The sequence below is a fragment of the Mobula hypostoma genome, chromosome 9 (assembly GCF_963921235.1).
Source record: "Mobula hypostoma chromosome 9, sMobHyp1.1, whole genome shotgun sequence".
Taxonomy (NCBI): Eukaryota; Metazoa; Chordata; class Chondrichthyes; order Myliobatiformes; family Myliobatidae; genus Mobula; species Mobula hypostoma.
In genome coordinates, this window is record NC_086105.1 from 66,726,502 (window position 1) to 66,750,335 (window position 23,834).

The 23,834-nt window shown below is 41.2% G+C and overlaps 1 protein-coding gene across 2 annotated transcripts in view; it reads left to right on the plus strand.

Annotated features, from left to right (window-relative positions):
- Positions 1 to 23,834, plus strand: part of zdhhc17 (zinc finger DHHC-type palmitoyltransferase 17) — a 138,803-nt gene that overhangs the window by 99,076 nt on the left and 15,893 nt on the right. Inside the window, exons 9-14 of one of the 2 annotated variants that reach the window (XM_063058450.1) lie at positions 7,499 to 7,641; positions 14,627 to 14,727; positions 16,951 to 17,075; positions 19,032 to 19,151; positions 20,033 to 20,095; positions 21,158 to 21,251. In XM_063058450.1, the coding sequence (XP_062914520.1) occupies positions 7,499 to 7,641; positions 14,627 to 14,727; positions 16,951 to 17,075; positions 19,032 to 19,151; positions 20,033 to 20,095; positions 21,158 to 21,251 (646 nt within the window). The remainder of the gene's footprint in view (positions 1 to 7,498; positions 7,642 to 14,626; positions 14,728 to 16,950; positions 17,076 to 19,031; positions 19,152 to 20,032; positions 20,096 to 21,157; positions 21,252 to 23,834) is intronic. The other variant, XM_063058451.1, reaches the window with a different exon arrangement.

Genomic DNA, 23,834 nt, shown 5'->3' on the forward strand with positions numbered 1-23,834 from the left:
GAAACCCGCCTGGTCACACGGAGAATGTACAAACTCCTTACAGACAACAGTGGAAATTATACAGCTGGTGCTGTAAAGCATTGCACTAACTGCTACACTACTGTGCTGCCCAAAAGAAACTGTCCATATGGAAATTGTACATTCTTCCTTTGCATAGCCTTCTCCTGTGTGTTCCATAATTCTTCCTGCATCCCAGAGATGTTTGGGGTAGGTAGGTGAATAGGTTGCTGTAAAGTACCCCCAGTGTAGGTGAGTGATAGATGAATCGGGGTAGAGTTAGTTCATGGTGATATGAGAGAGAAAAGGTTACAGTGAAATAGGTGGAGGAGTGGAAATTTTCTGAAGTTAGCATTGTTTTAATGGGCCAGATGTCTTCTTTCTGTGTTGTAAGGGAATCCATTCTGCCAGTGTCCCAAATGTTTGTTTGTTTGTATGGGTTATGCCCAAGTCAGGCCTAGTACCTTGGGGATGTACTGTGTTTGAGAATTACAATCAGGTTTATTGTCACTGACTTACAAGATGTGGAATTTATTTTGTAGAAGACATAGAAATTGCTGTAAATTACAAAATAAGTAATGCATAAACAAAAGGAAGAATGGAGTAGTGTTCATGGGTTCAGAAATCTGATGGTGGAGGAGAAAAACCTCTTCCTAAATTGTTGAGGACCCTATAACTCCTCCCTGATGTTACTGAGGAGAATAATGAACCGGATGGTAAGGGTCCTTAGATATGGATGCCATCTTCTTGAGGCACCGACTCTTGAAGACGTCCTCAATGGTGCGAAGGGTTGTGTCAGTGGAGAAAGACCAAGTATTGAATTCCTGCTGCAGTTCAGGCTAAGCTCAACTAAGCTCTGGAGATACTATGTGACGAATTTCTGGAAATATTTAAAACAAATATGATAATTATATTAAAAAAATAAGCATGTACGTTTTAAAAATGTTCTTTATTTCATGGGTTGTCCAGTTGCCTGCTAATAAGCATTCACAAAATCGAGGAATTAAATTTTTAGAGTGATTAGAATAAATATCAGTACTTCAAAATAGCCTTGGTGTAATCTAGAAAAGTATGGAAGTTATATTTACACCGTACAATTATCCTCAAGACTAGTTAGCTTCCAGTACAAGGCTAGACATTTTTCAGATGAGGTCATAGTTGTAGAAAAGTACAGCACAGCAAATGGCCCTTCAGCCCATCTAGTCACGTCGAACTAATTAAGCTGCCTACTCCCATCAACCTGCACCCAGACCATAACCCACCATACCCCTGCCACCCATGTACCTATCCAGACCGCTCTTAAACATTAAAATCGAGCTTGCTTGCACCACTTGTGCTGGCAGCTCATTCCACACACTCATGACTCTCTGAGTGAAGAAGTTTCTCCTCATGTTCCCCTTAAAATTTTCACCTTTCACCCTTAACCTGTGCCCTCTAGTTGCAGACCCACCCAGTCAGTGGAAAAAGCCTGCTTACATTTACCCTAAATTTACCCATAATTTTGTATACCTCTATCAAATCTCCCCTCAATCTTCTACATTCCAAGGAGTAAAGTCTTAACCTATCCAACCATTCTGTATAACTCGGGTCCATCCTCAGAAATTTTCTTTCCATTTACATCTTTCCAGTAGGTAGGTTATGAAAAATTCACACAATACTCCAAATTAGGCTTCACCAATGTCTTATACAACTTCAACATAACATCCCATCTCCTGTACTCAGTACTTTGATGTATGGAGGCCAACGTGCCAGAAGCTTACTTTACAACCCTATCTACCTGTGCTGCCACTTTCAACAGCTTATGGACCTCTATTCCCAGATCCCTTTGTTCTACCACATTGTTGGTCCTACCAAAGTGCAACAGCTCGCACTTGTTTGCATTAAATTCTGTTCCTTGCTGTTGACCACATCCCAGATCTTGGTGTCATCTGCAAATTTGCTGATCTAGTTAACCACATTATCATCCATATAATTGATAAAGATGACAAACAACAACAGACCCAGCACCAGTCCCTGCGGCACACCACTAGTCACAGGCCTCCAGTCAGAGAGGCTACCACCTAATACTGCTCTCTGGCTTCTCCCAGAAAGTCTAGGTCTAATCCGATTTACTACCTCATCTTGACTAAACCTTCTTGACCAGCCTCCCATGTGGAACTTTGTCAAATGCTTTACTAAAGTCCACATCTACTGTCTTGCCTTCATCAACTTTCCTTGTAACTTCCTCGAAAAACTCCATAAGATTGGTTAGACATGACCTGTCATGCTGACTATCCCTGATCAGTCCACGTCTGTCCAAGCACTCATATATCCGGTCCCTTAGAATACCTTACAATATCTTTCCCGCTGTTGATGTCAGGCTTACCGCTCCATAATTTCCTGGTTTATTCTTAGAGCCTTTCTTAAAGAGTGACATTGGCTGTTCTCCAATCCTCTGGTACCTCTCCTGTTGCTAAGGATGTTTTAAATATCTCTGCTAGGGCCCTGGCAATTTCTGCACTTGCCTCTCACAGGATCCGAGGGGCCACCTTTTCAGGCTCTGAGTGGGATTATCCACCCTAATTTGCCTCAAGACAGCAAACACCTCTTCTGTAATCTGTACAGGGTCATGACCTTACTACTGCTTTTGCTTCATTTCTATAGACACTGTGCCTGTCTCCTGATTAAACACAAATGCAAAAAAAATCCATTTAGGATCTCCCCCATCTCTTTTGCCTCCACTCATGGATTACCATTCCATTCTCCCAGAGGATTGTCCCTTGCAATCCTTTTGCTCTTAACATATCTATGGAATACCTTAGGCTTCTCTGTCACCTTATCTGCCATGGCAACCGCATGCCTTCTGTTAGCCCTCTTGATTTCTTTCTTATGTGTTCCCTTGCATTTCTAGTACTCCATAAGTACCTCATTTGTTCCTACCTGCCTATACCTGCTGTGCACCTTCTTATTTTCTTAACCAGGGCCTCAATATTTCTTGAACACTAAGGTTCCCTAAACCTGTTATCATTACCTTTTATTCTGACAGGTACGTACAAGCTTTATACTCTTGTAATTTCACTTTTGAAGGCCTCCCACTTACCAAATACACTTGCCGATAAACAGCCTGTCCCAATCCACACTTGTCAGATCCTTTCTGATACTATCAGAATTGGCCTTTGTACAATTTAGAATCTCAACCCGTGGATCAGATCTATCTTTTTTTGTATCTACTTTGAAACTAACACCATTATGATCACAAGAAGCAAGGTGTTCCACTGCAAAAACTTCTGTCACTGCCCTATCTCATTCCCTGATAGTAGATCGAGCATTGTACATTCTCTCATTGGGACTTCTGTGTACTGATGAGGGAAACTTTCCTGAATACATTTAACAAACTCTATCCCATCTAGACCTTTTACAGTTTGGGAGTCCCAATCAATATGTGGAAAGTTTAAAAACACCTACTATAATAACCTTATGTTTCCTGCAACAGTCTGAGATCTCTCTACAAATTTGTTCCTCTAAATCTTGAGGACTATTGGGTGGTCTATACTATAGCCCCATTAATATGGTCATACCTTTCTTACTCCTCAGTTCCACCCATAAGCCTCGCTAGACGAGTTCTCCAGTGTGTCCTGACTGAGCACTGCCATGACGTTTCCCCTGACGAGTAACGCCACCCCTCCCCCTTTAAACCTTCCTGCTCTGTCATCTATAAAACATTGGAGCCCTGGAATACTGAGCTGCTATTCCTGCCCCTCCTGCAACCAAGTCTCACTAATGGCTACAATATCATAATTCCATATGTTGATCCATGGCCTTTCCGACAGTACTTCTTACACATCTCAGAACATTAGTCGCACCATGCTGAACCTTTTGATTCCTGACTATGTCTGAGGTCTTAACAACATGTCTTCACAACCTCTCCACTATCTATTCTGGCACTCTGGTTCCCATCCCCCTACAACTTCAGTTTAACCCCATTCCATCACATGTAGCACTAGCAAACTTCCCACTAAGATATTAGTCCCCCTCCAGTTCAAGTGCAAGTGGTCTCTTCTGTACAGGTCCCACCTTCCCTGGTAGAGAGCCCTATGATCCAAAAATCTAATGTCCTCCCTCCTACAACAATTCTTTAGCTACATGTTAAACAGTATGATCTTCCTACTTCTGACCTCACTCACACATATGGCACGTAGCAATTCTGAGATCACAACCCTGGAGGTCCTGTCCAGCGCAAAGTACCCTTGTGGCCATCCCACTCAACGACAGGACACTGTTGGGGTGAATGACTGAGCAGAGGAAAGTCACAGCGGTCAGGTGTCTGGCATTGATTCCGGCTCCGTGACTCAGACGAGAAGGGGGGGGGTGTGCAAAGAGGTGAGCTGTGGTGATAATGGATTTGTTAGTTTGGGGAACAGAAAGGAGGCTCTGTATATCCCTGAACTCACTTTGCAGAACCTTGTCACTCATCCTACCTAGGTCATTGGTACCTACATGCACTACGACCTCTGGCTGCTCACCCTTTCACTGAAGAATACTGAGGGCTCGAACCGAGCTATCCCAGACCCTGGCACCCAGAAAGCAACATACCATCCTGGAATCTCATTCTCTTCATCGGAACCACCTTTCTGCTCCCCAAAGTAACAAATCCCCTATCAGCCCAGCTCGCCCCTTCTCCCCACTTCTCTTCTGAATCACAGAGCCAGAGTCAGTGTCAAAGACCTGACCACCGTGACTTTCCTCTGCCGGATCATCCACCCAGTACTAACCTGTTGTTGATGGGATGGCCACAGGGTTAGTCTGCACTGGTTGTTTAACCCCTTTTTCCTTCTTGACTGTCACTCAGTTTCCTTTGTTCTGCACTACGGGTGTAACTATAAACGTAACTTTGCTAGATCAAATAACGACAGCACAAAAAAATCGTTACTTATCTTTCCACCCGTTTATTTCTTCGAGGTCTGCCGGTGAGTGAACTTGGACCCAACATCAGGGAAGGAACCATTCTCATCTCCCCAGCGGGTCTACAAGTTCACTGCCTGATGTCAGAATTGTCAGCAGTTATAAGGCCACCGATACAAAAGAACAATCAGTTTGATAACCATTCCGGTCAAGTCAATGGACTATTGATACAGAGAACAATCAGTTTGATAACTATTCCGGCCAAGTCAATGGACTATTGATACAAAAGTGCAACCAATTTGTTAGACACTCCAGCCACCTTAATTAAAGAAAAGAATGTCCTACCTGGTTTACTGGAGCCACAACTTAATGACAAAGATAAGAACATCCGTCAGATTTATGCTTTAATTAAGAGAGGAATATTCTGTCCAATTTCCATCAGGCACTGCCTTTTGTCAAAATCAAAAGGTGTGAAAAGCCCATAGACATCTGATGTGGATCTGGGCAAACCCTAATTATCTTGCCCCAAAGAAGGCAGCTGTGAGACATCACTCAAATAAACTGCAGTCACATAGTCAGTACTGAATCCATTGTTTACAGGAATCTTGAGAATCTCCCTTTCCCTTAAACTTTATCATAACTACCTCTCTATATGTTGTATGCATCATCCTTTCAGCCTCTCAAATTGATCCAGAGTTCATTCAGTTCCAGCTGCAACTCCTTAAGGCGATAATGTTTTTATTGGCTCATACCAAAATTGTAAGGACATTTTCAACCTCTGGTTTAAATTCAATATCCTGAGAACACTTTACATCTCAGTGTGAATTCTTTCAGAGCGAGTCATGAGTTCTCTCATTCATTGTGTATAGCTGTGCTGAAAATAGGCAAAAAATTGGTTTTCTTAAATTTGGAACTCTTCTTAGAACATAGACCATCACAGCTCAGGAAGAGGTGCACAACGAAGTGACTTGATAGAATATATAAGGTAAGAGTCAGAGTGGATAGCCAGGCTTTTATCCCAGTGTGGAAATGGCTATATGAGGGAGCATAATTTTAAGATGATTGGAGGAGAGTATAGGGGAGATGTTGTAGGTTTTTTACGGAGTGGAGGTAAAGGCAGATACATTCGGGACTTTTAAGAGACTCTTAGATAGGCACATGGATGAAAGAAAAATGGAGTATGTGGGAGGGAAGGGTTAGATTGATCTTGGAAGCCGTTGAAGGGTCGGCATAATTGTGGGTCAAAAGGCCTGTGCTGTTCTATGTTCTCCTAATGCCTAATTACACTCACTCTTTCTGCCTGTGCATGGTCCATATTCCTTCATGTACTGAATATTCATGTGTTCATCTGAGAACTTCTTTAATGCTACTTTCATTTCTGCCTCCACCACCACATTCCAGGCGCCCACCACTCTCTGTGTAAAGAATGAAACCGCACATCTGCTTTGGACTTTTCCTTTCTCACTTTGAATATATGTCTCCTAATATGAGCCATTTTAACCATGGGGGAGAAAGATACTGGCTGTATCAACCTCTGTGGGGTCTCCCCTCAGCTTCCACTTGCTTCACATTTAGAGAGAAATTTTTCAATGTTTGGAGAGTTGTGCAATCAAGTTGAGTTTATTGTCATGTGCACAAATATGGTGAGGTACAGTTACAGAGGAAAACTTGCTCACAGTGGCATCACAGACACATTGGTACAGACAATGTACATTGTACATTAATTATACCAGACAGTGAAAAAGATTGCAAAGCAAGACATTAGTACAAAAGCACAATTAGAAACCAGCCCACGGTAGTGCAAGAGGTGGTCCATAGTGTTCTGTTGCTAGGTAGCATTAGGATTATGCAGATTAGAGGGATAATAAACCAATGGCAGAGCAGACTCAATGGCCGAATATCCTAATTCTGGTCCTATATCTTATGGTTTATTCAACAAACTGATAAGTCTAGAAAAGTAGCTGTCTCTGAACCTGGGGCTTTTCTCCTTGGAGCGAAGGAGGATGAGAGGTGACTTGATAAAGGGCTACAGAATGATAAAAGGCATAGGTCGAATGGACAGCCAGAGGCTTTTTCCCCCGGCCAGAAATGGCTAATATGAGGAGGCATAACTTTAAGTTGTTTGGAGGAAGGTATAGGGCGAATGTCAGAGGTAGGTTTTTTACACAGATTAGTGAGTGTTAGAATGCCCTGCCACAAGTTGTACTAAGGACAGCTACATTAGGGACTTTTTAAGGGACTTTTAGGTAGGTACTCGGATGAAGGAAAAACAGAGGGCTAAGCGGGAGGGAAGGGTTGAGTGGTGGAGCAGACTCAATGGGCCGAATGGCCTGCTTCTGCTCCTAAGGTATTATGGCTAGATTGATTTGGAGTCAGTTAAACAGTCAGCACTACATCGTGGGCTGAAGGGCCTGTACTGTGTTGTACTGTTCTGTGTTCTATGTTATGAACCTAGATGTGGGACTTCAGGCTTTTGGACCTCCTGCCTGACTGTAACAGTGAGAAGCTGGCATGGCCTGGTTGGTGGGGATCCTTGATGATAGATGCTTCTTTCTTGAGGCGTTGCTTCCTGTAGGTGCTTTCAGTGGTGGAATTATAATTTGTTTCTTTTCTTTAATAGGAATTTCGACAGAAGGTGATGCTGGGGACTCCGTTTTTAGTGATTTGGTTGGTGGGATTCATAGCTGACCTTGATATTGACTCCTGGCTAATAAAGGGATTAATGTACGGTGGAGTCTGGGCACTGGTTCAGTTCCTTTCAAAGTAAGTGATTTACAGAAAACCTGGCTTCGTTGTGAGTTTCTTTATTCAGTCTGCCCCAGTTCCTTCCCATTTCTCAGCAAGTATAAACGATTTTGACCTCAGAATCAAAATTAGGTTTATTACCATGACATATGTCATGAAATTTGTTTAGTGGCTGCAATGCAGTGCGATACATAAAATATGCTATAAATCACATTAAGAAATGTAAACTCAATGGTCACTGTATCTGCTAAAGTGGCCACTGAGTATATGTTCATGGTCTTCTGTTGCTGTAGCCCATCTACTTCAAGGTTCAACTTCTTGTGCATTCAGAGATGCCCTGTTGCGCCTAACTATTGTAATGCTTGGTTACCTTCCTGTCGGCTTGAACCGGTCTGGCCATTCTCCTCCGACCTCTCATTAACAAGCCATTTTCACCCATAGAACTGCCACTCACTGGATTTTATTTTTGTTTTACACTCCATTCTCTGTAAACTTTAGAGAATGTTGTGTGTTAAAATCCCAGGGTTTCAGCAGTTTCCGAGATACTCAAACCACACCATCTGGCACCAACGTTCATTCCACAGTCAAAGTCACTTGTATCATATTTATTCCGTATTCTGATGTTTGGTTTGAACGACAACTGAACTTCTTGACTATGCATGCTTTTATGCATTGAGTTGCTGTCACATGATTGACTGGTTAGGTATTTGTATTAACAAGCAGGTGTACATAATAAAGTGGCCACTACGTGTATACAAGAACAATCTCTATGATATTATGACATTGAACGCCATACTCCTTCTCCTATTCCTTATATTCCTTAAAGAGCAAGAGGCGGCTATTTATTGGTCAAGTCTGTTATGCCTCAAATCAAGGCTAATTCGTATCTCAGGTCAAATCTTCTGCTTGTTCCCAGCATCTTCTGATGCTCATCTTCCCCAAAGATCTGTCAATATCTGTGTTTAATATACTCAGAAATTGCCCCCTGAGGTAGATTCCAAACATCTCCCAACCCTGGTGTAAGGAAGCTTCTTTTCACTCAGTCCAACGTAACTGATACTTTTTGATTTATAAACCCGGGCCCAAACTCCAGAGCCTGCAAGCAAAGCTTCTCAGCATTTACCTCACTGTTCCCCCTCAGAATTACTTTTGTCTCATCATCTCTGATGTAGACCATTCTTTTTCAAAGAATAAAAACAGATAATGTTGGAATTGCTCAGCAGGTAAGTCAGCTCCTGTGGAGAGAGAGGCAATGTTTTAAATTGATGGTATTGGATTCTGATGCTTTTGCAATCCAAAGGTTGGTGGTAAGTCAGGAATGAGGCATAAAACTTATTGCTTATGATCATTTTATCAATTGGTACAACAGCAAAGAAGAACAAGCATTGAGAGAACAAAGGAAAGAGCAAACAAACCTTGTGGCCGTCTCCTACTCCGACTAGAGATAACAAGATTTCAATGATAACGATTTCAATTATAACAATTAAACTATAAAATAGCCAGATTCAAGTAGTGTGACACCTGCTATTGAAAATTATAAAGTTTCTAAAAGAAATACAGAAGCAACTGTACCATAATTACTAGAAATTTCACTGAACAGTTCCATGTAGTATAGGTGATTTTAAGTACAAGCAAGTAAAATTAAGCTACAAGAAAAATAACATTTCTACACCCCAATCCAATGATGGCCTTTCATCAGATCTGAAGAAAGATGGCAAATAATCATGTGATTGGGGAAGGGTAGAGAAAATAAAGAGCGTCTGTAATAAGTTGAAAGTCAAGGGAGACTGGATTACACAAGTGGTGGTGGTGAAGGCTTCTGTCTATTGGAGATGTTGACAAATGAATAAAAAAGGAACAGGAGGAAAACAAACTAACATTGACCATAAGGTATAAGAGCAGAATTATGCCATTTGGCCCGTTGGAGGTAGAACTGGAATACAAAACATCGCAAATTCTGAAAATCTGGAATAAAACAGCATACTGGAAATAGTAGATCAGGGAACAACCATGGAGAGAGAAACTAAGTTAATGTTACATGTGATTAATCTTAAATCAGAACTGGTCATAAAATGCAAAGGCACGATATCTGAAGTTGTTGAATTCAGTCTAATCTGCCTCATCAGAAGATGGGGTACTGTTCTTTGAATTTCTTTGGAGCCATGTAAGAACCAAGGACAGACGACAGAAAGAGCTGGATGGAGAATTAAACTGACAAGAAACGGCAGGCTCAGGGTCTGAATGGGGGTCTTCTGCAAAGCGGTCACTCAGTCTGCCTTTGGTTGCACCGTTGTACCACATTTGTAAGTGGTAGATACAGTGCAGTAAGTGAATGGCTACTTCATGGAAAGGGAGCTTTGGGTCTCTGAATGGTGTGAAAGGAAGATGTTAAAGTGTTGTAACTTTTGCCCCATTGCACTGTTCCAGTGAAGCCCAATGTAAAACGGTATCTCATCTTCCATGTGGTCACATTGCAGCCTTTAGAGTTCAACAATCAATTCAATAATTTCAGAGCAAGCTCACTTCCTAATGGTATTAGAACTGGCCAGTTCCAATTTAAGATTAACCTGCAGTAATGTTAACTCTGTTTTTCTGTTTTCACAGATGCTGCCTGAACTGCTGAGTATTTTCAGCATTCTGTTTTATCTCAGATTTCCAGGATCTGCAAGGTTTTGCATCTCTCAATTCCAGCATTGTTATTTTCTCTCTCCTTCCTTTTTCAGTCATCTGTGTCCTGTTTAGATCTCCAAAAAGGTGAGCCCATGATTAACGGCACCTTTCTCAGCCAGCACCACTACTATATATATTTCAGTCTCTTTTCATCTCAAGGTACAAATACTCTTTGTCCTCTCCCCTTCTCTGCAGCTTATACAAACGTTTCCCTTCTTAAGCTTTCTCAGTCCCAATGAAAGTTTATTAACCTGAACCATTAACACTGTTGCCTTGCCTGAGTCGATGTAGTAGTAGTATTAACACTGTTTCTCTCCCCACAGATGCTGCCTGACCTTCTAACCACTTCCAGCAACTTTTTTTTAAATTTTAGATTTCTGGCACCTACAGTTTTTTTCCCCATTGTTATTCAATCCTTTCTCATTTGACATCTCCCTTCCCTTTTCCCCCTTCCTCACAGTGATAGTGTACTGCACTCATTCTGAGGTCATATAGCACAATTTTTTTGGGTAATGATTTGTAAATTCCTTAGAGAAAATATTGGTTACCTGAACTGCTGCAACACAGAGGTACACTGTATATCCTCATGACCAAATCAACTCATTAACAGCAATACACGCTGACACCCAGTCACATAACATGTAACAAGAATGGAGGCACTTGGTCCATAACGTCCTTGGCAGCCAAAAGAGATTTTGAGAATCCCATTCCCCAGCCCTCAGTCCATTGCCTTGTGTGCTTGAACTTCTCAAGCCTTTAATTAAATACTTTTTAACTTGAAGAATATTCCTTCTTTCTTCATTGTTTTGGATGATGAGTTCTGGCTCCCACTACTCATTAAAACCCTAGTAATCCTTCCAATTTATGTTCATCAGCCCTAATGATTGTCCTCTTCAGGAAGGAGATAGGTTTTGCCTTTTTGCCTCACCTTGTAATTTTACATGTTTAATTCATTTTCTCATATCCTTTCCATAAGACCGTAAGATGTTTGAGAGGAATTAGGCTATTTTGCCCATCGAGTCTGCTCTGCCATTTCATCATGATTGATCCATTTCCTTCTCAGCCCCAGTCTCCTGCCTTCTCCCCATGCCCTGACTAATCAGAAGTCTGTTAACCTCTGCTTAAATATATCCAATGACTTGGCCTCCACAGCTGCCTGTGGTCACAAATTCCACAGATTCACCATTCTCTGGCTAAAGAAATACTTCTTCATCTCTGTTCTAAATGGACATCCCTTTATTCTGAGGCTGTCCCCTCTGGTCTTAGACTCTCCTGCCATTGGAAACATCTTCTCCACATCCACTGTATAGAAGCCTTTCAACATTCGATAGGTTTCGGTGAGATCCCCCCACCCCCACATTCTTCGGAATTCCAGTGAGTACAGGCTCAGAGCCATCAAATGCTCCTCATATGATAAGCTTTTCAATCATTTTTGTTAACCTCCTTTGAACTCTCCAATATCAGCACATCTTTTCCTAGATAAGGGGCCCAAAATAGTTCACAATACTCCAAAAGTGAGGCATCACCAGTGCTTTATGAAGTTTCAACATTACATCCTTGCTTTTATATTCTAGTCCTCTTGAAATGGATGCTAACATCGCATTTGCCTTCCTCACCACCTACTCAACCTGCAAATTAACATTTAGGGAATCCTGCATGAGGACTCCCAAGTCCCTTTGCACCTCACATTTTTTAATATTCTCTCCATTTAGAAAATGCATGACCATACACTATATTCTATCTGCCACTTTGTCCATTCTTCTAATCTGTCTAAGTCCTTCTGAAACCTCTCTGCTTCCTCAACACCACCTGTCTCTCCACCTATCTTCATACCATCCGCACACTTTGCCACAAAGCTATCAATTCTGTCAATGAAAAAATGAGTGGTCCCAACGCAAACCCCTGTGGAACACAAGTAATCACTGGCAGCCAACCAGAAAAGGCTCCTCTTTATTCCCACTCTTTGTCTCCTGCAAATCAGCCTCTGCTTTTTCCATGCTATTATCTTTCCTGTAATAATTGGCTTTTAATTTGTTTAGTAGCCTAATGTGTGGCACCTTGTCAAAGGCCTTCTGAAAATACAAATACACAACATCCACTGATTCTTCTTTGTCTATCTTGCTTGTTATTTCTTCAAAGAATTCTAACAGATTTGTCTGGCAAGATATTCCCTTAAGGAAACCATACTGACTTTGGGCTGTTCTATCATGTGCCTCCAAGTACCCCAAAACCACATCCTTAACATCTTCCCAACCATTGAGGTCAGACAAACTGACCTATAATCTCCTTTCTTCTGTCTCTCTCCCTTCTTGAAGAGTGGAGTGACACTTGCAATTTTCCATTCCTCTAGAACTTATGCTAAAATCTATTGATTCTTGAAAGATCATTATTAATGCTTCCACCATCTCTTCAGCCACCTCTTTCAGAACCCTGGGATGTAGACTATCTGGTCCAGGTGATTTATCTACCTTCAGACCTTTCATTTTCCCAAGAATTTCTCCCTAGTAAAAGCAACTTCACTAGCTCTTTCCCACTGACACTCTCAAACATCTGGCATATCGCTTGCATCTTCCAGTGAAGACTGATGCAAAATACTTATTCAATTTGTCTCCTGTTTCCTTGTCCCCCATTCCCCCATTACTACCTCTCCAGCATAATTATCCATTGGTCTGATATGTACTTTTGCCTCTCTTTTACACTTACTATATCTAAAGAAACTTCTGGTATCCTTTTTAATATTATTGGCTAGTTTACCTTCATGTTCCATCTTTTTCTTCTTTATGACTTTTTCGTTACCTTCTGTTGGTTTTTAAAAGCTTCCCAATCCTTTAATTTTACACTAATTTTTGCTCTATTATTTGTCTTCTCTTTGGCTCTTATGTTGGCTTTGATTTCTCTTATCAGCCACAGTTGCATCATCCTGCCTTTAAAATACTTCTTTAGGATGCATCTATCCCGTGCCTTCTGGATTGCTCCCAGCAACTCTAGCCCTTGTTACTCTGCCATCATCCCTGCTAGTGCTCCCTTCCAATCAATTTGGCCAACCCCTCTCTCATGCCTTTGTAATTCCCTTTACTCCACTGTAATCCTAATATATCTGACTTTGGTTTCTCCTTGTCAAATTGCAGTGTGAATTTGATCATATTATCATCACTTTCCCATAAGGGTTCTTTTACCTTAAGTTCTCTTTTCAATTCCGGTTCATTGCACAACATCCAGTCCAGAATAGCTGATCCCCTAGTGGGACCAACCATGAGCTGCTCTAAAAAGCCATCTCCTAGGCATTCTACAAATTCCCCCCCTTGGGATCCAGCACCACCTGATTTTCCCAATCTACCTGCATATTGAAATCCCCCATAACTATTGTAACATTGCCCTTCTGACATGAGTCCTTTTTACTACTGTTCGGTGGTCTATATATAACTCCCATCAGGGTCTTTTTACCTGTGCAATTTCTGCATCTTCCAATCCTATGTCACCTCTTTCTACTGATTTGATTTCCAAAGAGAATTTCTGAAAGTTTGGAAGTTTCAAAGTACACATGTATCACCATATACTACCTTGAGATTCATTTTCTTGCAGGTTTTCACAGTCAATACAAAGAAACACAATAGAATAATTGAAAAACCGCACACAAGACAGACAATCAATATGCAAAAGACTGCAAATACAAAAAAAAACAAAATAATATGAAATAAATAAGTAATAAATAACAAGAACTTAAAATGAAGAGTCACCCAACCCCTTTCTCAATTTGATATAACCCTTGCTTAATGTCACATGGCAAATGCAATATATGCTGTATAGATTTTCTCTGAAAGAGGGACCAAATTAAATTCCAAATTTTATGCAATGCATATGACTATAAACCCATAAGACACAGGATATGGTTTCTTATGTAACTTATTCCTTAATAAGCTCATTCCAAAATATTGTTTATTAAAGACGACTTAAGGTATCACTTAAGCAACTTGCATACAGCAATGTAAACTGTGGTACCAAAATCTGTGGTTGGAGGCAGCTGTGAAAGCTTAAAGTGTGCAGTCCAGTAAAAGGAGGAGACTGGAGACTGCCCCAGAGTGAGTCATGAGGTCAATCCCTAGAAATTGTGCCACAATTCCTTTAGCTGCCTGGCCTAAGGTAATCTCACAGAGATGCCCAAAATGGGGAGTGAAAAATGGTAATATGGAGATACAATGCAAGAGTAATGCAAAGAGTTAAAAACAGCTAAACATGAATGTATTTTGCCTTTGCCATCAAACATGAAGCCCTGCTGATAACAGTGTAAAAGCAAGAATATCAGGGACTGTTTTGTCTGTGCCATCTCTTTCAGGTCCTTCTTTGATCACTCTATGCACAGTGCACTTCCTCTTGGGATCTATTTGGCAACCAAATTCTGGATGTATGCTACTTGGTTCTTCTGGCTATGGACTGATATCTTTTACGTTGCCTGATTATCTCCATGTAAGAGGGGATGTTGGTGGTGGAAGATAATTGCATAAATTTCAACTTCACAGTGCCAGCATTTATTATTCCTCCCCACTTATTCCCCTAAACTGAATGCTCCACTGGGCTATTTCAGAGGGAGGGTGGCGGAGGTGCGAGTAAGGATCATCAACTTTGGGTTTGGAGTTGCTGATAGGAGTTCAATGTAAATGTCGTTATCAAGGTGTATATATGTCACCATATACAACCCTGGGATTCATTTTCTTGTGGGCAACTTCAACAAATCTATAGCAGAGTAAGTATATTAGGATCAATGAAAGACTGCACCAACTTGGGAGTTCAACCACTATGCAAAAGGTAACAAGCTGTGCAAATACAAAAAAAAACAATATTAATAAATAAATAAGCAATAAATATTGAGAATATTAGATGCAGAGTCCTTGAAAGTGAGTCCATTGGTTGTGGGAACACTTCAAAATTTGGGAGATGTGCTCAGTGTTTGGGAGGGCTTTACCCATGATGGACTGGGCCATATCCACTACTTTTTATGGGGTTTTCTGCTCAAAAGCATTGGTGATACAGTCAGTCAGTACACTCTCCACTACACATCTATGGAAGTTGCAGATGCCTTGCTGAATCTCTGCCAACTCTCAATGAAGCAGAGGCACTACCGTGCTTTCTTCGTAATTACACTTACATACTTCAAAAAATAACACCGTTAAATCCAGGTAAGGGCTGTAGATTTTCTTCTCTGTAGGGCATGAGTGAACCAGGTAGTGATCTAATACTTGGTTACAATGGCTAAATTTTTCTTTTAATTAATTTCATCTTCTGGGTTACCATAGTCCAGTCTGATATCTTACCGTAAGTTTAGTAATCCAGGCTGCTATTCCCTGGTCGAGTAACTTACTCTAGATGCCAGATGGGCTCACCAGCCAGGGTTGGCAACTCATCTTAGAGAAGAAAAACTCTGATCTCAAACCCCCACTGCCTTGTGGCTATACGCACTCATGGGAGTAAACCCTGAGGAAAAATCCGGAGCTGGAGTTCCTAAGGCAGTCCCACGTTGAGTTCAACGTTGACTGGCAACTCCTGCGATGCAGCTGGTGCCAAACTGTTTTGATCTCTGCCGTTCCTTTGGATTCATCAGCTGCTTGAGAGGGGAAGCCAGCTACATGGGCGACAGCTTGCTGTCTCCATATTGTACTGCCCTGCCTAGCATATCACGTAGACAGCTAGGATGCAACATCCATGGTCGACCTCGAACAACAGATGCCTTAATGTTATCATTGCATTCTCCCTGCTAGCTTGTTGAGTTACAGTTATCCAGCAATTGGATTTGTGTCTATCCAATTGCAGAAGTGGTACGATTTCCAAGATTGAAGATTCAAGATTTATTGTCATTCTTCACTACATGAGTGTAAAGGAGGGCAAGATAATTGTTAAACCGGATCCAATGCAACATAACAAAACACAATAAGCATAAAGAACAGAATAGAAAAAACAATAACAAAGCAGTTCTATAAAACACTATGTGCAAGTAACTGTTATATGCATAGGCTGATTGTATGTGCATAAAGTGGCGCTAGGTGATATGTCTGTCATTGTGGTCTGGGGTTTGGAGGAATGGGTTAATAAGTGGAGGTGTTGATCAACCTGACAGCTTGGGGGAGGTATCTGTTTTTGAGTCTAGTGAGTACTGGTGTGGATGCTACGTAGACTCCTTCCTGATAGGAGTTGGACAAACATTCCATGAGCAGGGTGGCTGGGATGCTCAGGATATTTCTGAGCTTTTTCCAGCATCTTTCTGTATGAATGTACTTGATGGCAGGTGGGCTTGTGCCGGTGATGCGTTGGCAGTTTTAACTACCCATTGTAGAGCCCTCTTGTCCACCGCAGTGCAGTTATCGTCCCACACAGTGATGCAGCATGTTAGGATGCTTTCCACTGCTCATTTGTAGAAGGTCTTAAGTATTGGTATGGATAGACCAGCTCTCTTCAGCCTTCTCTGAAAGAAGAGGCCTTGGTGAACTTACCAACTGTCCTTATTTCCTTTTCTGTTGACATAGAGAGGAGAGTCTTTTGGACCTTCCATGCAGCAGAAGTAACAAGGAGGGTATTGTGCTCATGGGCATTATAGAACTACATTAAAGCTATAAGTTGATGTGAAAATAATCCTTCCAGCCTTTTAATTCCTTAACACCAAAACACATCTTCCAGTTCTGTCAGTCCACCTCCCATTCCTTGTCAACAGTGTAGGGCTCTTCTATAACTTTGGTAAGTCTTGGAAGTCAGACCCCGGAGTAATTAAAGCCACTGAAGAGCAGAAGAAAAAGGTAAGACGGTGTCCAAGCTATGAATCTATACACCATGTAGACTCCTTCAGTCTACACTGGAGAATAGTAAATATGCCCCTTGAGTTGGCACTGATCAGAGTTGAAGGATGTCAAAGTCATGGATTTTCATTTGATGCAATTGTGGCCACCAAAGTTTTGTGTGTATTCTTGCCTTAGGTTTGGTAGTCCAGACTGCTATCCTCTGTCCCATATGTCACTGCATCCTCCTATACTGGCATGTTGAGGTACAATTAACCAGCTCAGTAGCAGAATCAGGTTTAATATTACTGATATGTGTTGTGAAATTTATTGTTTTGTAGCAGTAGTACAGTGCAATACTTAAATTATAAATTACACTAAGAAATGTGCGCATTTTGCACTAAAGAGAGCAAAAATAGTGAGTGTTGATGGGTTGGAATTGTCCATTGAGAAATCTAAAAGAGGAGAGGAGGAAGCTATTCCTGAAACATTCAGTTTGTGTCATCAGGCTCCTCTACCCTCCTCCCTGATGGTAGCAATGAGAAGAGGGCATGTCCTGAATGCTGGAGGTCTTTATTGATGGATGCCACCTTTCTGAGGCATTGTTTTTTAAAGATGTCCTTGATGCTGGGGAGGCTAGTGCCCATAATGAAGCTGGCTGAGTTTGCAACCCTCTGCAGCTCTTTCCAATCCTGTGCAGTGGCACCTCCATATCCAATGCAACCAGCAAGAAAGCTCTCCATGCTAGTCTTTGGTGACGTACTAAATGTCCACAGGCTACTAAACAAAAATATAGCTGTCAATGGCCTTCATTGTAATGGTACCAATATGTTGGGCCCAGGATAGATCCTCAGAGATATTAACCTTCATACAGAAGTAAATTCAACATAACTTGCAAGTGCATCATACTTGAAAGGAAGCTTTTATGTAGTGCTGAGTTACAGTAATATCAATGCTGTTGCTTGCCTTGTTTCCTTTGTGTATTTTATAACATAGAATATGGAACACTACAGCACAGTACAGGCCCTTTGGCCCTCAATATGCCAAGCTTATAATGCACCCTAAGATCAATATGATCCTTTCCTCCCCTAAAGCCTTCGTGTTTTTATTATCCATGTGCCTATCTTAAACAGTTTCTTAAGTGCCCCTAATGTATCTGCCTTTACCACCATCCCTGGTAGTGCATTTTACGCATCCACCAATCTCTGTTTTAAAAAAAACCTATCTCTGACATCACCCTGATACTTTCTTCTAAACACCTGAAAGTTGTGCCCCTCATTTCCACTCTAGGAATAAGTCTTTGGTTATCCACTCAATCTATGCGTTTTATCATCTTCTCGGTTGTTACTAAATGGACAGATTTGTATCTTTTTCTTCGAAGCATATAGAGTTTCAATATTGAGTTTACAAAATGGTGCCTGACTTGCTTTGCAAATACTCCAGCATTCATCCTGTAGCCATTTCACTTGTTGGATATTATTTTTTTCTTAAAACTTTTGAACTACATTTATTGATATGGCCATTCCGATACCTTCCTGATCAATATTCCTCATTCTGCTGCCATATCCTGTGTTTTCTTAATCTGTTTTTCATTGAATTAGATTTTAAAATTCAAGTCCCAGCATTGTTTTTCCTCTTCCTACATTTTGTTATCTCCTTTATAAGGTCCAGGATTTCTCATTCTGTTCTCTCAAGCCTGATTTTAATTGCTCCATTATGGCAACCCCAAGTTCTGGAATTTAAGCTCATGACCATGTGGGTTCCATAGGCATATGGAATAGTAGGTTAATTGGTCACATGGGTGTAATTGGGCGGTGCGAGCTCATTGAGGTGGAGGGTCTGTTACTGTGTGTCTAAATAAAAATTAACTTGCTCAGAAAAATAATCTTCAAGCTCCACCTGCTGGCCATGTCAGGTACTGTACCAGTCAGTGCTGCTGACACACCTTCTCATTATATTTTAAATTCATGTCTATAGGGCCTGGTGTGTGAGTTTTTGCGTGTTTTGAGGATCAATATGAGATCTCCAGGCAAAATTGGCAGAGAAGGCATTGGTCGTCAAAATGACTGTAGCAGACAGACGGCAGAGAGATTCCAGGTTAAATGTTTTAAAATTTGACCCTGTCTCCCCATCTAATCTCTCCAGCCTTCCAACCCTTGAGGAACTCTGGCCTCTTCTGCTTCCATCACTCCAATTTTGGTGGTCACACTACCAGCCAATTCTTTCCTGAGCTCAAGAATTCCTGTCCCAACCTTCTTTGTTGCACTATGTTTCTTATTAACTGGTCACTCAGGGAGAACTGAAGGGTGGCATGGTAGTGTAGTGGTTAGCACAACACTTTATGGTATAGGTGACCCGGGTTTAAATCCTGTCACTGACAGTAAGGAGTCTGTACATTCTCCCTATGACAGTATGGGTTTCCTCTGGGTACTCCGGTTTCTTCCCACTGTCTAAAGATATACCAGTTGGTAGGTTAATTGGTCATTGTAAATTGTCCCATGATTAGGCTAGAGTGGTGTGGCTTAATGGGCTAGAAGGGTCTATTCCATGCTGTATCTCAATAAGTTTCAAAAAAAGAATGCTTTTGACCAGGAGTTTGTACTCAACCCTCAAGATATCCATGACTTTGTTTCAGTTATGCTCTGATTGCATTCAGTGCAGTTTTACTGTTTAAAGGTGTGGTATAAATCTTAAACAGAAGAGATTCTGCTGATGCTGGAAATACACACACAATTCTGAAGAAACTCAGCTGGTCATCCAGCATCTATGGAGAGGAATAAACAGTTGACATTCGAACCAAGGCCCTTCATCAGGACTGGTGAAGGATCTCGGGCTGAAACATCAAATGTTTATTATACTGCCTGTCCTGCTGAGTTCCTCTTGCACTTTGTGCATGATGTAAATGTTGTTTGATTCAGCTACAGGAATACTGTATACGTTACCATGTGATTGAGCTGACATCTAGTCTTTCTTCCCAGACAATAGTGGAATTGGCTGAATCAGGCCATCTGGACCTTAGCATCTTCTGCAGCACTTGTTTGGTAAGACATGACCTTCCTTCCCATTGTAGTTTTGGTTCTGATTCCTGATTCATGTGGTAATACCGACGGGCTTTGCACATAAGGTGAAACCAGTTCTGGGTACATTTGAGAAATACAACATAAGATGTAACAGTTTGTTTTTGGATTAGGTGTTAATCTTGAAATCCTAAAATGGTAATCAGTTGTGCTTTAAATTTAAATTTTTGGACATTAATTTACTTTTCAAGACCTTAAAACTTAAAGAAAGCAGCTTTGGCATTCGCTAGCATTCATTTGATGTCTCTGCTGCTTCCATGCGGTAGTTGAGTTACGTAGGAGGGCAAATGCAATGTTAGCATTCGTTTCAAGAGGACTAGAATATTAAAGCAAGAATGTAATAGTGAGGCTTTATAAAAGTTTGGTCAGACCACATTTGGATATTGTGAGCAGTTTGAGCCCCATATTTAGGAAAGGGTTTGCAAGCATTGGAGAGGCTCCAGAGGATGTTTGACAGAATTATCCTTGGAAGGAAAGGGTTAACATTTTTGGAATTTCTTTGGCCAGAAGATGGTGAAACTGTGGAATTCATTGCCACAGATGGTTGTGGAGGCCACATCATTGGGTGTATTTAAAGTGGCAGTTGATAGCTTTTAATTAGTAAGAGCATCAATGGTTACAGGGAGAAGGCAGGAGAATGGGGTTGAGAAGGATACTAAATCAGCCATGCTAAATGGCAGTGCAGACTCAATGGGCCGAATTGTCTACTTCTGCTTCTGTGCCTTATGGAGAGGAAGGTAACCATTTGATGCAGATCAAAGAGTGAAGGGGAAATATTATGTGACAAAAAACTTTATATTAGGTACATAAAACAGGAAAATGTCTGTAATATTTTCAAGGGCAATTAGGAGTAGACTAAATGGCCTGCTTCTGCTCCTGTGTGTTATAAGTTGTGCCTAAGAATTCTAAAAGCAACTGCCGTTTTTTGAGCTAGGCAGACAATCCCACCACTCAAATCAGTTTTGAGTTCCTTACTGACACCCTTTCTGTACTTTATTTCAAGTCTATTTTACGTTTCCTTCTCAGATCCAGAAACCTGTTCGATCCAAACACTGCGCCGTGTGTAACAGGTGCATTGCCAAGTTCGATCACCACTGCCCTTGGGTTGGTAACTGCGTGGGTAAGTCACACCATTCAGATTGCTTTCTAAAGCAAGTGGGGAGCATGGGCCAGTAGTCAGTTCAAAAGGCACAAACTGGATAGCTCACACCAGGCATTTTCTCTTCACCCCCTCCCATTGGGCAAAAGATACATAGAACATAGACTGTTTCAGCACAGTCCAGGCCCTTTGACTCACAATGCAGACCTTTTAACTTGCCCTAAGATTAATCTAACCCTTCCCTCCCGCATAGCTCTCTATTTTTCTATCATCCATGTTCCTTTCGATCTAAGAGTTTCTTGAGTGTCCCTGATGTACCTGCCTCTACCTCCACCCTTAGCAGCATGTTCCAGGCGCTCAGCACTTGCAGTGTGGAGGTAAATAAAAACATATCTCTGACATCCTATATTTTCCACTAATCACTTTAAATTATGCTTCCTGATATTAGCCATTTCTGCCTTGGGAAAAAGTCTCTGCCTGTTCACTCGATCTCTGCCTCCTATTGTCTTAAACACCGCTATCAAGTCCTCCTTTGCTACAAAAGCATGTAGCATGTAGACAAGGCTTTTAACCTGCTGTTATAAGACTATTGAATAGTTCACTAGTATGATGACCTTACACCTTATTGTCTACCTGCACTGCATTTTCTCTATAGATGTACACTTTATTCTGCATTCTGCTATTATTTCACTTTGTCTTGCGTCAGTGCACTGTGTAATGATCTGATCTATGTGAACAGTATGCAAGCTGAGCTTTTCACTGTGCATTGGAACACGTGACAATAATAAACCAATTCCAATATCACTAAAACCATTAGGGCATTCAGCCTGACTGGAGTATGCCTTTCTTTGTGCTTCCCAGAAGCCTCATCCCAACCTATCTCATTTAAACATAAAGATTAGCTTTATTTGTCACGTATACATTGTAACATCAAAACACACACTGAAATTTATTATTTGCATCACAGACCGACACAATTGAGGATGTGCTGGGTCAGCACGCAAGTTTCGCTATGCTTCCAACATGGCATGCCCACAACTTACTCACCCTAATTTTTGGAATGTGGAAGGAAACTGGAGGAAACTCACATAGTCATAGGGAGAACGTACAAAATCCTTGTAGACAGCAGTGAGAATCGCTGGCACTGTAAAGCATTACGCTAACTTCTATGCTACTGTGCTACCATCTCATCCTGGTTGCATGTGTCCAAATCTTTGTTCATCTCCAGCTTCCTTATAACTGTTTCTTCACATTGACATTCCCATCTGAATATTTCCTTGAATGTCCTTTTGGATTTCATGGACTCATGTGGCACAACCAGCATTTCATGCACCACTTCCATGCCAAAAACCAAATGCCATTTACTCTGATCCCATTTACCAACACTTGATCTGCAGCTTAGTGTGCCTCGTTGATTCAAATACTTGTACCGATACTTAAAATGCTGTGACAGTCTCTACCTCAGCCACCCTCAGGCAGTGTATTCTGATTCTAATCACCCTGTGGGTGAAAATTCATCCTCTGATCTCCTTTAAAGCTCTTGTTTCTTACCTTAAAACCATGTCCTCTACTTTTATACATTTCTGTTATGGGGAAAGTTTTCTCACTGCAATACACACAATGTGCTAGAGGAACTCAGCGGGTCAGACAGCATCAATGGATGGGACTAAACAGTTGACATTTTATGTCAAGACTCTTCATCAGGACTACCTTTATCTGTATCCCTTGTAACTGTACAGTTCAATCAGATGCTCCCTCGATCTCTTCTGCTTCACAGAAGAGAAACCCAAAAGATCTAGTCTTCCCTCATAACTGATGTGCTCCGTCCCAAGTAGTATATTGATGAATTTTACCTGCACTATCTCCAGTGCAATCACCTTACCCAAGCTGATCCAAACTGTGCTTAGTCTTCCGGTTTGGCCTGACCAGAAGATATAGGAGCAATATTAGGCTATTCGGTCCATCGACTCTGCTCAACCATTAAAATCTCTCTCAACCCCATTCGCCTGCCTTCTTTCCATAACCTTTCACACCATCACTAATCAAGAACCTATCAACCTCTGCCTTAAATATGAATTCCACAGATTTACCACCCTTTGGCTAAAGAAATTCCTCCTTATCTCTATTCCAAAACGACGTGATTGTATTCAGAGTCTGTGCTGTCTGGTCATGGACTCCCCCTCTATAGGAAACATCCTCTCCATGTCTACACTATCTAGGCCTTTCAATATTCAGAAGGTTTCTATGAGATCCTCCCCTCAATCTTCTAAACTCCAACAAGTGCAGGCCCAGAGACACCAAACTGACCAATGCTTTATACAGTTGCACCATAACCTTCCTGGTTAATGATGGCAAATATTTGGTAAGCCTTCTTACATCTTATCCACCTGTGCTACTACCATCATTTTGGGATTCGAGTACTCCTTTCCTTAACACTCCTCCTTTACATTTTTTTCACATTAGTTGTTTGTCAATTTTTGCTTACAGATAGTTTTTCCACAAACTCTATTGTATTTTCTTTATTTTCCTGTAAATGCCTGTAAGAAAATGAATCTCAAGATAGTATATGGTAACATATATACATACAGTACTTTGATAATAAAT